Raw genomic sequence first — 14534 nt, 5'->3', positions numbered from 1 at the left:
CACTCGTGGACAAAACTCACAAATCTGTCTTCTGCATTTGAAGTTGCAGAAAAACAGTCACAAATGTGTAAACTGGTATTTACAAAATACATTGGGAGATACAAATGCATAGCACATATTTACACGTTTTCCTAGATTCAGATGTGAATTGCATCTACATCCTCTCAAATATGTCACTGCAGTTTAAAATCTTCCCGCCTTGACTTTTGCTACTACTTTCGCGATAAACCCATTTCAAAACTAACTTGTGCACAGGTGACAGGTACAAATACTTACTTTACAAGTTCCCAAATTAAAATCTACATACTCTCAAGTTTTGCCACTGATTTATCTTAATAGAAAGTTTTCGTGAGAAGTTCAAATGTGCATATGAGCAAAATCTATGCAATTATTAGTGAATGAAACCCATTGTTCAGACTCAATCCTCCTCAGACAACAATGTTGAAGTAATCTCCTTTATTTCCCACCAGGAGGTGCTGTGAGTCAAACCATCACCTTCATGTCGCTGTTTAAATGGTATCATGCTCTATCCAAAGTACAAAAAACTGTATAAACATTTATGTCCATCGCCCCTTGCTCATAAAAAAGAGCTTTGGCAGGTTTGATTAAATACAGTTGTGTTGAAAAATATTCTGAGACTAACATTGATCTCATGGAATGATATGAGCTGGTTTATTTGTTCATTGAATCTTCCAATTACACTTCATCCAGCTGTGTAATTTTGGGCAGATATACTAGGCTTTATTCCCGGAACTTTGTACTGGATTTATCCACTTGTTTGGCTGTGTTGTAAACAGCAGGAATAAGCCCAGATGAGATGCAGACACAGAGCTCTCAGCATCAGCACTTTAGCACAGAGTTTCTATAATATTGTGCGAGATTGAAACAAAACAAGGTATTGAACAAATGGCATTTCAAGCCGAAGCGAAGGACTGTCTGAACGGCAGGTTAGAGATGACAAATTTACTTTTGATAGAATCCTGATTCTAACAATAACAGTCACACTTCACATTTGATGCTTTGTTAACATTTACTAAAGGAGTTCTCAAAGTATTTAAGAGTCAAAACTTTACAAATAGAGATTGACATTTCCAGAAAAAGTGAATAGTGCTTACACATTTAAAACTCACTTATATTATATTATTGTAGGCTTCCATTGTATATAGACAGTTTTTGTGGTAGACCATTCCAAATGTTCATATAATCAGCATTTCTAGATGTATAGTGACCTTTCCATTCCAGTGTTGAATTTCAACAAAATCAAACCTCAGGAGTGACAAAGTTAACCAATAGCAATGTGAAAGACTGACAGCATGACAAGACACATAAAAACTGTGATAAAATATAGGTTATTTAAACAAATATTACTGTTGTATTGCTTAAAAGTGAATATGAACTTGTTTTATTTGCTCTACAGAGCATCTTTTGAACTGTTTCTCAAGTTTTCATTTTCTGCAAATAAATGAAAATAGAAACAATATTTTTATTTGAAATTTGGTAGAAATATTGTGAGTAGTTCACGGAATGAAACAAAGATGATCAATTTACCAAAACACAAACTGAAAAAACAGTATATAGCCAACAGTATCAAGCCACGTGTAGCGCTGAACCAGTAGTGTGCCTGCCTGGCTTGTGTTGCCGGTCTCCTTTTACAGCTTCCTGCCATGTATGCTATTTTAAAGAGACACACAGCTGCACCTGACAGTTTCCTGCAGAGTGGGCAGGGCTGGAGACTGCACTCCAGTCTCAACAAACACACACAGACGGAGAGAGGCATCACTTCTAATCTGCAGCACTGGGGGTATGAGCAAGTCACCCTCTTTCATCGGCTGGGTCCGCTCAACTGAAACAAGTGTAAGCAATACATCTGTCTGCATTGAAGTGCTGGTATGTGTTCTGTGGAGACAGGAAATTAGGGGATCAACAACACTGGAATACAGCCAATGGCAGAATTTCATTTCTACAAAGAGTATTAAAGGAATGCAAGTGGACTCTGGGCATGTAGCATCGGTGAAGACCTAAAGAAAATAGGCATATGACTGTTAATGAATGCTAACGTAACACCTGTACGGAATATTTATTTTCTGCGTCTTTTGGCTACCATTCTGCACCTTTTGAGCTAGTTATACACGACTCGAATCCATCATTTAGAACTGGAGGCATCATAAACAAATACTTATTCTGGAATCCTGGGCATTTGCTTTGGCTTCGGGCGTTTGCGGAATTCCTTGTTATCGTGAAAGGATCTCTGGATTGTGCAACATTTGTTTCAGTTGGTTGGGTATGGTAGATCTTCAGGCTGGTCGTGAGGCCTGCGTATTCCCATGAAGAGGTTCGGCAGTTTGCGTCGGAGCAAGAGGCGCAAGGACGAGGAGCTGCTCGCTGGCAGACAGCATTCAGAATCGCCATGGCCATCTGGTACAGTACCAATAAAAATGTCTCTGCATAGATGCTTTACCTAGACATAATACTAGTATTGATAAGGTCTGTCTGGTACACAGTGAAACGTTCCAGTCTGTCCTGTGCCATGATGAGAAAGGAGTCCAACGTCTGGGCTGTAAATCAAAATAATCTCTCAATGGTCAAATATATGTGGTAATTTTATGTATTACACTTTGATTAATAGAAACATTTAACACAAAGTCAAATATACGTATTGTTACAACAGGACCCATTTTCCAGTCTGTTGGACACTATTTTTGTGTCAAGATGATTAAAATAGATGGCCTAGATGGTCCTTACACTATATCTGCATAGACTGCATTGACTCTGTGAATTATGTAAGTGCCTGCCTGTTACTCACTTGGCAGGGAAACACATTTCAGACCTAATTTGGGCCGGGGCAGACCCCGGGGCCGTCAGCTGATGCATCCAGAACTCTCGTCACTGTGACGCAAACAAAAGTGTGACAATGGGTTCCATTAGGGCATTACTAGTAAAGCATGACACAGTCACCAACATCTGAGTAGTCTGAAACATCGCTTCACTTGACTGCACTCTGTTTAAGGTTTGATTTGTTTCTACTAAACTCAAATTCGCAGAGGCATGAATGGGAAATTTAAATTTGCTTGTGGGTTGACGCATGTTTAAAGCATGTTAAATGCAAAGATCTTAAGTATTCATTCATGTGGCATGAAGCAGTAAAAGTTGACTGTGAACAGAAGCGTATAATACTTTGAGCTATCCAAGCTTAATATAAAGAGACAGTATAAAAGTCATTCCTAATATAGGTTGTGTACCCTCAAAAGTGTAAACACTATGACTTTTTAGTGCTTTTTGAGTATCGTAAAACAGCTTAACTACTGGGGACCTTATTGGGGTGCCCTCGCTGCGTATATAGTTACATTTGCCAAGATTTACAATATGTACATTGCGTTACCATTTTCTTCTACTATTGTGGGGAGTGTTCTGGAAACCTGTTTGAGAGCAGTTCTGCGTGAGGCTGCATGTAGTAGTGTTAAAATGGCACACACCACCTTTAATGCACAACTGCATGTGGTCTTATATTACAGTGACATCTAGTAGTGCCGGTGTTACTTTGGGGGGGGGTATTATTAAAGCAGTCATTTTGTATATCTTGTTTGGATACAAACACACATGCACGGAATCATATGATTGGTCACATTGTATTAGGCTGACTGGAGTGATGATTTAGAGTGTTAGTGGTGTTCTCAGGGGGCTTCGCTGTGTGTGTCACATGAAACTGATCCTGACGCAAATCGAATAGGCTCAGGTTGCCCCATCACACTGTCAGCTGAATTTTAACTTTGAGTCAGGTTTTTGTGTGGGTATGCCAGAATAAAGGTTAGATTTACTAAGAATGATTATTGACTTCAGATCTAGCATGTTACCTGACTGGCCCATTCAAGTTCTGCCTCATATCCAGCATGATAGTTACTCATATAACCAACCAAGATAAAAATCCAAACTGGCTGGTACACAATTAGACTGACATTATTTTCGTCAAATGGGTCAGCATCTTATTGGACATCTTGCAAACTACATCACTACATAGCTGTAACTTAATTGAAGTAGAAGCAGTGAGCCATCCAATATAAGTAAATACTCTAGAACTTGAATCACTTACTAAAATTCATTCACTAACAACAAAAAGGAGTTAAACCTGGTAACATTAGATGAATGCAGTTTTACACACTGTAGATGCCTGACCCTGTTCTGTGAGTGTTATCTGCCCTTGTGGAATGTGTAGCAGTGGCCAGGCTAAAATAAGAAGCTAACGCAGCAATGCACCAAACAGGTCTCAGCCAGCTGGCAGAATGTGGCTAAATGTCAGGAGATAGTTGTTAAGACCCCAAACTCATGAACACTGGCCTTCAGTCATTATTGCCTCCAGATATGATATTTGGGTCTTAGTTTAATAGAAAGAGATACTGTACAGGTGAGTTACTAAAATTTCAGAAACATCATGTCCTTCTGCAACATCATGTCCAAATTTGCTGTTTTTCGGGACGCGGAAAAAACACTGTACTTTTTAAATGATTAAATACTGTGTTATCAAAGTTGACAAGCACTTTTTTAATAGTTTTTATTGGTTAGATATTTGCTAAAACCAGTGACAAACATAAAGTCTGACTAATAATAATGATTTATGGCAAAAAATAAACATCACAATGTTTCAAAAGGACAGCAGCGAAATGTAACTTCTGCATTGTGCTGTTTTTGTGTGTAGCCTAGTAATACAGTAAAATCTGGTATCTCATCTTGTACATAGCTGTTTTATTCTATAGCGCACACAGATATACTTCAAGTCCTTTACTTTGTGAGCACCTTTTGAACTTTCACAATCATTACATGGACGATTGATTCCCATTTACCCTTTTCAAGCATATCCAAACGAATCCACCCGTGATTTCACTCCCACCCTCGGTGGTTTAAGAATGTTGTTATAATTCAACTGGTTTAATGTGTTTGGTTCTTTGGACTAGATATCTGAGAGGGGATGGATCTGCTAAGGAATGTTCACGATTGCCTCTCACCTAAAGCTCTGAAAAGCCATATCTACAATATGAATGGCATGTTTATAACACAGACACCCTGTTTATAATCTCTCTCGTGGTACTGAATTTAGTGATACCTGGTAATTTTATTTGAAAACGAATAGTTGTACCAAACTACACTGATAAAATCCAGTACTTCATTGTCATCTGTATTGATGTGTATTACAGGTTCTGGGCTTTCCACTCCCCCCAACACCCCGACGCAGAGTCCAGTTCCGCCCGTCTTCCCTATGGAGAATCCTAGTCCTCCAGAGCGTGTGGAGGAACGCCGCACCCGCTCTCTGTCCTCTCCCCCTGATACAGGTCAGCGCTTCAGCCTGACCCCCTCCTCCACCAAACCCCCTATTGCCTCGTACACCTTTAACTCTACCTCACGCCAGGTGAGTGAACAACTCAATTACGTGAGCTGTAAAATAAACTTATTACAGTAGCCTATAGCACAATGTGGAATTACAATCTGTTTGCAAATGCAATCTGATTTAACATGGGCTCAACCAATGGCTTGAGTTTAGAGTGAGACTACCTGTTTACACAATACACAAATTAATTCACGGATAACAGTGTGTGAATACACACATCAAGCATCCGGATATCACTTTTGGCCACATCAGCAAAAAGACTTGACTGTCGTTTTGGTTCAATTTCTATGGACTGATTTCTACAACTAACAGTTTTCATGTTTATTCCAGTGACAAACATTTGTTTTCAGGAAATGTTTTCTTGTTTACAAACATTAGTATAGCTCACACATCATATGGACAGTTATCTGACAGTGATTTTAGCAATGTGTTTGTGCACCATCTGTTGCACCAATTGGGATCACGTACAGGCACTCTTCCTGAATATTTCATGCCTGCCAAAAATTACAATTTCTTTTTTATGTACTTCTTTTTGGTAGTACTATTTACTAGTCAAACTAAAATATTTGTCTGCATTAATAAGATGTCAGCATCAACAAGATACTAATAAGATGTAAGTCGCTTTGGATAAAAGCGTCTGCTAAAGGAATACATGTAAATGCATTAGAGAAATATTCATAATTGAATATTATTAATATGAAATGTCTACGGCAAAAGCATTTGTGTCGTGATATTAATTACAACAAAATACAATTCTCACTTATACATGTTTTTCTCTTAATAAAAAAATATTTTACTTACGTAACGTAATTCTTGTGGGTGTGTGGCGTTTTCTCCAGTATTTTGCAGAGCACTTGCTTATGTTCTATTTAGCAAACGTAAATATATGATTGTTATATTCGACTAAAGATAAAAAAATATATTGTGTTTTATAAACAGTATTGGCACATTCACTTGATTGTTTTGATGTTTTAATTGTGTCTTTCAGAACTTAAGTAGCAAGTGCGAACTTATTACGTATTACGTGGGTTACGTAAATAATTTTGCGTGTGGCCGAAACAGGCTTAAATGTTAATGTTCGACAGTTTTACTATATTAATAGGGCATTTACCTCATTTTCTGCTGTTTACACTACGATTAATGACACGTGCCTTTGAGCGGCTTCCAAGTGCAGGCACCTTGGCAGAGTTTCTTAAAAGTAAACGGACTACATAGACAGTATTTGTAAGTTAGTCATTTGCGCGTTGGGAGAGCGCACGCGCCGGTTATCAAAAATGCGGTCTCGCTTCAGACAGCCACGAACTGTTTAATTTTTGAATTGTTTGAAGCTGTCTATATCCTCCTTTACCAGTAGAGAGCGATCGAGTTTTATGTAGGGCAAAGTTACCGGTTAAAAGAAGTTGACGCCCTCAAAATGAGGTGGACTGCTTTTCCCGCGCTGTAAATGCAGACAGGTAAATAATAAACCGGCAGATCACAGGAATGTTCCAATGTCACCTCTGCGGGGGCGTGTCCGTCTGTTAATATTTCACCTTTGCGTCTAATGAATACAGTGGCTTTCGATGAATGAAAGTTGTGCCTGGGGAACATTATTAACTCCGAATCGTTTTGCTTTCAACTGCTGCGATCAGAAAGCATCTGTGTAGCGTAAGATTATATGAACATAAACATGGACGACACCACTCAACAGGGTCCAACAGTGAAGTCGTAACTCGTGAGAGCTTAAAGTTGTTGTTGGTAAAATTCTACTTGTTTTTCATCTTAGAGTTGCGGATTTGCTGAAGGCATGTTGGAAAAACTTGAACTTTATGATGAAGGTGAGCTATTATTTTTCTCTGTTTTTAATAGGCTGTCTGCTTGCAAAAAAAGGTCTGAATTAATTTGCAATTATTGTGGAAACTGTTTTGTGCTTTAACATTATATCTTGATATGATGATCCCTAAGTTTTATGTTTGATTTAATTTACTTGCTTAAACAGATCATAGTTCATTTGCAATGTTTGCAATGTTGATTTTGCATTGAACATGATTAAAAAAGTGCTGACTTTAAAAGTAGAATGATTGGGCATTTGATTGTTTATTTTCAGCTGCTGAAGAGCCAGACAGTGATATTTACATGCGCTTTATGAAATCCCACAAGTGCTATGACCTCATCCCCACTAGTTCCAAACTAGTGGTCTTTGACACTACACTACAGGTACAACTAACTGCCAATGTTCACTACAAGAAAAGAAAGAAATTCGTAAACTACAGCATGTTTGACAATAGTCTGGTCCTTGAGTCACGCCCATGCAAACTACATTGGGACTTGGTTTCTGTCTTTCAATTTTGCTTTATTGTTGTAGTTCCATTTCTAAATCATTGTGGTTAATGTTTTATCTGTAAATAAACTTTAGTTGGTGATAGAAATGGATGGGGTCTCTTTGAAGTAGATGGGGAGTAGTCATAAGCTGGGTTTGTCATGGTCAAACAGTAATCATGTACAGGCATGTGCACTTATTAGGGTTTGGGGAAGAGCACACTATTATTATTTCTCCGTTCACCCACTACTGGCGGGTGTGCTCATACAGTACTGTTGCTCATTGTGTCTTCTGTGTTTTTGGCTCACGCTGCCAGTTACTCTAGAAACATTTTTATACCGTCTGAAAGAAAATCATTGTTTAGTGAATTCTTTGTCTTCTTTTAGGTAAAGAAAGCTTTCTTTGCCCTGGTTGCTAATGGAGTACGAGCCGCCCCATTATGGGAAACCAAAAAACAAAGCTTTGTGGGTAAGAATACTTGGCTTTGATATACTGAATGCATGCGTACACACACACACACACACACAGTCTCACCTGCATTTCCTTTATGCATGTTCCTAGAGTTTTTTGTTTTATAGAGGGAAATATTTAACTTGTTTAATCATGCCCTCAACACAATACTTAATCGGTAATGGAATTATATAGTGAGCACTGATCAGTACAAAACATTGCTTCAGGACCTTGCTTGTTCACCTGTAACAAGTGTGGATGCCAAGTATGAAATAAATAAATCTTGTAGCGGATTGAATATGATTTGTTTACTACTTAATTTTCTTATATTATCATTAAATATGTGAAGGGTTAATAAAAGTGCCAGTAAAAATTAGGTTAATAAAAAATAATTTCATGTTTTCTCATTAGGAATGTTAACCATCACAGACTTCATCATCATACTGCACAGATACTACAAATCTCCACTGGTAAGAGTTCATGCATCATAGAAACTCAAATGTGATACTATAACACAAAATCCGTCTGCCTATCTCTCAGTACTGGTTTCATGGCTGATTTTAAGGGTGTGACCTTCAGATAAAAGGTGCGAAACCTTCAAAAAATGAAGTCAATTCGCCTTTTCTCCTCAGCATATAGACCCAAAGCTTGAGCTTCTGCATATAACTACATAACCTAACTAACCATATTGACTTAATGTTAAATGGTCATGTCTTTACAATGTTAAGTATGTCTTGCTTCTTTTAATGTATGCCTCAGGTGCAAATATATGAGCTGGAAGAGCATAAAATTGAGACTTGGAGAGGTAAATATACCATTCTTATCTGTCAGTAGGTCTGTATGGTTTATTTAATACATTTTCATAACTCGACAGTAGTTTTATTTCAAATGTTTTATTATTTACTCCTCTTCCTATCATTCATGAACATTTTTGAAACATTATGGTACATTTCTGACTTTTTCCTGCTTTTGTTACCAGAACTTTACCTGCAAGAAACTTTTAAACCCTTAGTCAACATATCTCCAGATGCAAGGTGAGATATGACATTTTGTGGATAGCTTGATGATGCTTCTCTTCAGCTTCTTAATAGGATAGTTCACTTGAAAATGAAAATTCTGTTATTATTTGCTCACCCTCAAGTTGTTCCGAACCTGCATACCTTTCTTTGTTGAACACAAAACAAGATATTTTGAAGAATGTGAGAAACCACACAGTTATGGGCTGCCTTTGATTATCATAGTGTCCTAGGACTGTTTGCTACACAAATTTAGGATTAAGTGAGGGTTGGTAAATGATGACGGAATTTTCATTTTTGGTTAAACCATCCCTTTAGTTGCATTTAGAACATCTTGAAACACATTTAGCAATGATCTCAAATGGCTTGCGTTGAGTTCAGTCGGAGCTTCTGTGCCGATGTCATTGTTGTCAGCAGAATGTTCAGAACAGATTTAATAGATAACATGATGAGTGTTTGTTTACTTATGATCTTGTCCTGTGTTGCGTTTTGCAGTATATTCGATGCTGTTTACTCGCTTATCAAAAATAAGATCCATCGTCTGCCGGTGATCGATCCTGTCACAGGAAATGCACTCTACATCCTCACACACAAGAGAATCCTCAAGTTTCTACAGCTCTTTGTAAGTATACTGTAGCAAAATAAAGCCATTATGTTTATTGACAGACGCACACTGGATCTGAAGGATTTATCACATTTTTAACGTTTAGCAAATGGTGTATCTTAAAGCTTATTAAAAACACCACATAGACATATAAGCAACATGAAAAACTTGATTTTCACCACGGGGGACTTTAATATCAATTCCTGTGTACCAGGGGCGGTTCTAAGGTGAGTGGATATCCGGGGATTAGCCCAGAGACCTACACATATGTGTTCGAATACAGTGGCTTAGCAAGTCAGGTCCGGGCCCATATGCAAAAACTTTTAATGGGCCACCTCCAATCTGTTCGCGACCGCGTTGCGCATGACTGGACATCGGTTGTTTACTCAGGTTTGTTATTTAAATGTTAGTGTCAATTGCGCTCAAGTAGTAACGGCAGACCCCAAGGGAGCGCAAACTCCCAAGAGCCAGAAAGAGGGAAAAGGCGTCTGCGCCAATAGCCCTGTGGTTAGTGCGCCGTCATATAGTGCCAGTGCCTGACACGAGTTTGATTCCCGTCTCGAGCGTCCCAAAGCATTTCTGTCTGTTCTCCACTGTCCTATCAAAGGCAAAAGCCCCTAAAATATAGCTTTAAAAATAAAAGAAAGAGGGAAAAGGCGACGCAGCCAGCGTTTTGCACGGCCCTAACATTTCTATGATCAAACAGTTATCAAAAATTAAACATGTAGCTACTTACATCGCGCTGGCTCTTTCACAGTTAAAGCAGACCTTAACCTTGGCTTGTGTCCATAGCGAATCCCACCTTCTTTCATTTGTTTGGCCACCTCAATTAGATTGATATTGACGAGCTCATTCAGAGTCCATATAAATTAAACTTCATTCCGTTTCGACACAGCAAGGTAAACAAGTAATGTTGTACATTATACATTATACAATAATAATAAGAGTGTAAATTATTATATGTTTTAAAATGATTAAATAGATGACAACTAATTGGGACAATAAAGACCTCCCTGCTACCCTTAACCTCACCATACACTTTATTATTAAACACCTGTTAGCCATTTTCAAATATTTTCTTAATTTTGTTTAAGCGCCGCCCCTGCTGTGTACCATATGGTATATATTGTGATCTTTTACAGGTTTGTGAGATGCCCAAACCAGCCTTCATGAGACAAACTTTAGATGAACTGGGCATTGGCACATACAACAACATAGCTTTTATTTACCCAGAGACACCCATTATTAAAGCACTGGGCATCTTTGTGGAGAGGAGAGTTTCTGCCCTGCCTGTGGTGGATGCTGCAGGTAACAACATACAGTAGAAATATTTCTGTCAGTGTTCATTGTGTCAAAAACAGACAATAAGGCTACACTTGAAATGTGTCAAAGGCAAACATCATATGTGATGTAGTACAATCATTTGGTTTTTTCCTGCAGGAAAGGTTGTGGACATTTACTCCAAATTTGATGTCATTGTAAGTTTTCAATTATTTGTCACGTTGAATGAATATAAAAGCTTTTTAGGTCTAACTGTAGTGTACAGTACATGTTTGGTTAAATTTAGGATGAAAACTTTATTAATAGAAATTTCAGTAGCGAATAACAATGTTTTTATGGATTATAGAGAGGTTGCTATAGCATTGCTCTGTGTTCATTAGTGTTTTGGGTGTGTGTAGAACCTGGCTGCTGAAAAGACCTACAATAATCTGGACATCACAGTGACCCAGGCTCTCCTGCACCGCTCGCAGTACTTTGAGGGGGTTATGAAGTGCCATCGGCACGAGACCCTGGAGACAATAGTGGACAGAATCGTCAGAGCAGAGGTGAGATTTATTTTCCAGATTTCATAGCACACAGGACCAGCAGTCATATTCTATTTCTAATTCTGTTCAACATTTTCTGGTATGGTTCTATTGTAGCATGAGTAATTTGTTTCCTTTTTTCAAACATTTAAAGTCAGTGGTGACCGAGGCTGTCAGCGAATTGTTTATAATGTGTCTGTCCTGCAGGTTCACAGGCTGGTAGTAGTGGATGAGAATTCGAGCATTGAGGGCATCATCTCTCTGTCTGATATCCTGCAGGCACTTGTACTCACCCCCGCAGGTATAGACGCACAGAATTCCTAATCCCACCTTCCATTTCACTTTTCCTTCTCACCTCTCCACTCTTTCCCGGACCCCAACTCTCCTCTTCCTGGACATCTATCACCCGAGTCTCCCTCTCTGACCACCTGACCACAGGTATCATCACAACTGCTGCGCTCGGATTGGCCCTTTTGATAAAGAATAAACATGGTATCACAACAAGCATTTGATCTGTAACTACAGTGATTTAGTATAGCACAGACCGCTATATGAGCGTGACCTGACAGACTGTGTCGATGACATGACAAAGGATCAATAGGAGACAGAAATAGCTTTGTGATTGAAAAGTAATTGGAATTCAACATGTGCCCTCAGCGCCCTTCTGAAGCATGCTGGGAAGACTGCATGAAACACTCTTCATCTCTCACATGCTGTTCAGCCTGCTGTTTTTAAAGTTTTAAGCAATAAGCAATGCTGTTTTGAAAGCACAGATGAAAAATACAATTGTTTTGTGGTACCGCAACCATGGAAGATGCAGGAAAGTTATCTTTGTGTGACTATGTATTCAATTATTTATACGCCATGAAGTGTGGGTACCCTCTAACCCATCCAGAACTTATTTTGTACTGATTTGTTGTCACAAATACATGAGGCTTCAAAAAATAGTTTTATTCCAGGAAAATAGAAAAGGAGTGAGTTGTAGAATTGACTGACTGTTGTTTTTGCCACTGAATTTCTTTAATTTCTTTTTTACAGGAGGACGTAGGAGGGACAGTGTGACAGAATGACATTTTGCAGGCGTAAATGAAATAATGGAAAGTCTCCGTTTGGAAACTGACAGGTCCGGACGGCATTCCTGATAGGACACAGAGAAGACAGCAGGAAGTTCCAACATTCGTTTTTAGATCCTCTTTTAAGGGCCGTTAAAATCTACAGCATTAGGAATGAACATGTGATCATAACGCACACATTATTTGAGATTTACAGTCATCTGCCGCTAGACTGTACACTGCTTTAAATGCTGGGCATGTTTGTCTGGTCGTGCTGCTGTTGATAGCCATCATTGACAAAGCTAATTTAGGCACAGAGAGGAAGTCTCCTTTTGTGTTCTGGCAGGGTCTGTGTTATATCATTGGCACTGTAATCCATTTTTGGTGAGTTATCTGAAGTGGAAACTTGCATTAATTTAAGACCTCGCTGAGAGTTGATTGTATTGGTTAGCTGAAATGCATAAACTTGCTGGTTCTTGTGCAATAATCAGCAATTGCCATTGTTTGTGTTTGTAAAGAACTGGATAACTTAGTAGATGGTGCAAGTGTATTTAATGAAATCCAAAGTAAGAGAAAATGTTGCATTAAGAAACGAAGCTTGTTTTTAGCACCATTAGGATTTCTTTTATTCAATAATAAAAAAGCCCATTTCCCCCTCATATTTTCATTATTATATTAAGTCGGTATGATTTTTTTATTTTAAGTGTGTGTTCATTAGATTCTCATTACTGTAATACATATTTTTTCAGTAAATACTGTGATATTTTTCATGAGCGATTATTTTTTAATAAATCAAAGACATTATAACGAATGTACAAACACTTTTTTTGCATTATGGTAATGAGGGGAGGGTGGAGTTTTAATGAGCTACATTTTCTTTATGCAAGATTTATTGTGGCTTTCTTTTGATGTTTTGGGTAAAATATAATCTGGACAGGTTTCATGAGATTGCCTTTTTGTTTGATACTGTTTCAACTGTGCCTTTACCCCCTGTAAGGAGAAATGAATGTATTACTAAAGTGAATGTACACTGACTGTTGAGGGCTGTATTTTTACTGGAACAAAGAATGTGCTATGAAATGATATATATATACAGAGCTTTATTTTTCTATTTTGGTGTGGAAAATGGTGTGTGTTACCCATGGAATGCACTAAAGAGCATGAATGTCAAAGCTTGCAGTTGTCAATGTAAAACGCGCTTCTTTGCACCTCAGTTTATATGCTGGACTACTGTAAATATAAGTGCTCAGACAACACATGCCATATACGGTTTCACATGTATTGGTTTAAAAATGAATCTGTTTTTGATTGCATTCTTATTTTTTGATCTGTTTTTCATTGAACTATGGAATGTTTCAGTCTAGAAAATGTTCAGTTGTACCAACAGAAAATGACACTATCGTTTTAACTTTTTAAGCAGATGAGATGAAATATATTGAAAATTTGTTTGTCTGAATTGTTTTTGTGATTTTTGAAGCACTGCAGTCATTCATTTTACTACGTAATCCCAAAATATATAACTTCAGCAGATTTACTTGAATAATTAGGCTACTTTAATGAGTGTGCACATGGTGAAATACTACAGTACCATGTTTTTCTAATACTTGCTATGTGTAAATTAGCTAATGCATTAACTAAAATTCATGAATTTAACCTATTGTAATTCCAATACTTGAAAGTGTTATCCATTTTAGCATCAGTAGTTTCATATTTTTTAACACAGTCTATCCACAGTGTGGCGCTGCCCTCAGCTTTATAACATCCTTGTGGCGTACCATTTGAAACATGGTGCAATGTCGTTGCATAAAGATGCATAATGATGTTTATTTATATCGATTGGCCCCTGCGATCACAAAATTATATTGCCTTATATCATGTTTAAGGATCAGTTAAGGTTGCAAAAAAACCCAGCTGCAAACATCACTTAAATT

At 38.0% G+C, this 14534-nt stretch overlaps 1 protein-coding gene across 6 annotated transcripts in view; it reads left to right on the top strand.

Moving 5' to 3' along the window:
- Positions 1-14053, top strand: part of prkag2b (protein kinase, AMP-activated, gamma 2 non-catalytic subunit b) — a 29633-nt gene extending 15580 nt beyond the window's left edge. For 3 of the 6 annotated variants that reach the window (XM_057333120.1, XM_057333118.1, XM_057333121.1), the window contains 13 exons: positions 5187-5398; positions 7143-7194; positions 7464-7573; positions 8063-8144; positions 8538-8596; positions 8886-8931; positions 9106-9160; positions 9638-9764; positions 10889-11054; positions 11187-11224; positions 11426-11572; positions 11759-11852; positions 12590-14053. In XM_057333120.1, the coding sequence (XP_057189103.1) occupies positions 5187-5398; positions 7143-7194; positions 7464-7573; positions 8063-8144; positions 8538-8596; positions 8886-8931; positions 9106-9160; positions 9638-9764; positions 10889-11054; positions 11187-11224; positions 11426-11572; positions 11759-11852; positions 12590-12621 (1220 nt within the window). In that variant the 3' untranslated portion in view covers positions 12622-14053. The other 3 variants (XM_057333122.1, XM_057333123.1, XM_057333119.1) reach the window with 3 other exon arrangements.
- Positions 14054-14534: the final 481 nt, after the last annotated feature.

The sequence above is a fragment of the Triplophysa rosa genome, linkage group LG5, assembly GCF_024868665.1.
Source record: "Triplophysa rosa linkage group LG5, Trosa_1v2, whole genome shotgun sequence".
NCBI lineage: Eukaryota > Metazoa > Chordata > Actinopteri > Cypriniformes > Nemacheilidae > Triplophysa > Triplophysa rosa.
This window is presented reverse-complemented; position numbering and strand designations above follow the sequence as displayed.